Source organism: Fukomys damarensis, unplaced genomic scaffold (assembly GCF_012274545.1).
Source record: "Fukomys damarensis isolate Sample0158 unplaced genomic scaffold, DMR_v1.0_HiC HiC_scaffold_39, whole genome shotgun sequence".
NCBI lineage: Eukaryota > Metazoa > Chordata > Mammalia > Rodentia > Bathyergidae > Fukomys > Fukomys damarensis.
Genome location: NW_022900951.1, coordinates 96,105,292 through 96,105,767, shown reverse-complemented (window position 1 = coordinate 96,105,767; position 476 = coordinate 96,105,292). Strand labels below are relative to the sequence as shown.

The window sequence follows — 476 nt, the reverse complement described above, 5'->3', positions numbered from 1 at the left end:
CAGTGCCTCTGGTCCCTCTGCTTGCTGGGGGAGCCTCCTGACCCTCTGCTTCGGCGCCTGCTCGCCCTCCTCTGGGAGGCGGCTCGCTCCCCCTTCTCCTCTCCTGGGCCCGGCCCCACGCCAGGGCCCCTTCTTTTGTCTCTGCGCCCCACTCGCCAGCAGCCCTACCGGGCCCGTAGAACTTGCGGCCTTTGGTCACGTCGAACACCTTGCCATTGATGGCCATGAGTATGCGGGGGTCCTGGACGCCGTCGAAACGCCGCAGCTCGGCGGGGGTGAAGTCACGCCGCTTGAGGCGGGGCAGTGGGGGCGGCTCATCGTCGTCGCTGTCGCCGCTGGCCCCCGGCTGATCCCCGCGCACGATCTTGTAGAGCAGGAAGATGCAGAGGCTAAGCAACAGCAGGTTGATCGGCGACGTGAAAATCTCGTGCAGCAGCCCGCCGCTCTCCAGCTCGCTCGACTCTGCGCCTGTCTCC

General features: G+C 67.4%; 1 protein-coding gene across 1 annotated transcript in view; it reads right to left on the bottom strand.

Moving 5' to 3' along the window:
* The window catches only part of Pgrmc1 (progesterone receptor membrane component 1), a gene marked incomplete at its 5' end in the record, with an annotated part of 6,831 nt that extends 6,359 nt beyond the window's left edge, over positions 1–472 (bottom strand). The window contains one exon of the mRNA XM_019205841.2: positions 169–472. Coding sequence (XP_019061386.1) covers positions 169–472 — 304 coding nt within the window. The remainder of the gene's footprint in view (positions 1–168) is intronic.
* Positions 473–476: the final 4 nt, after the last annotated feature.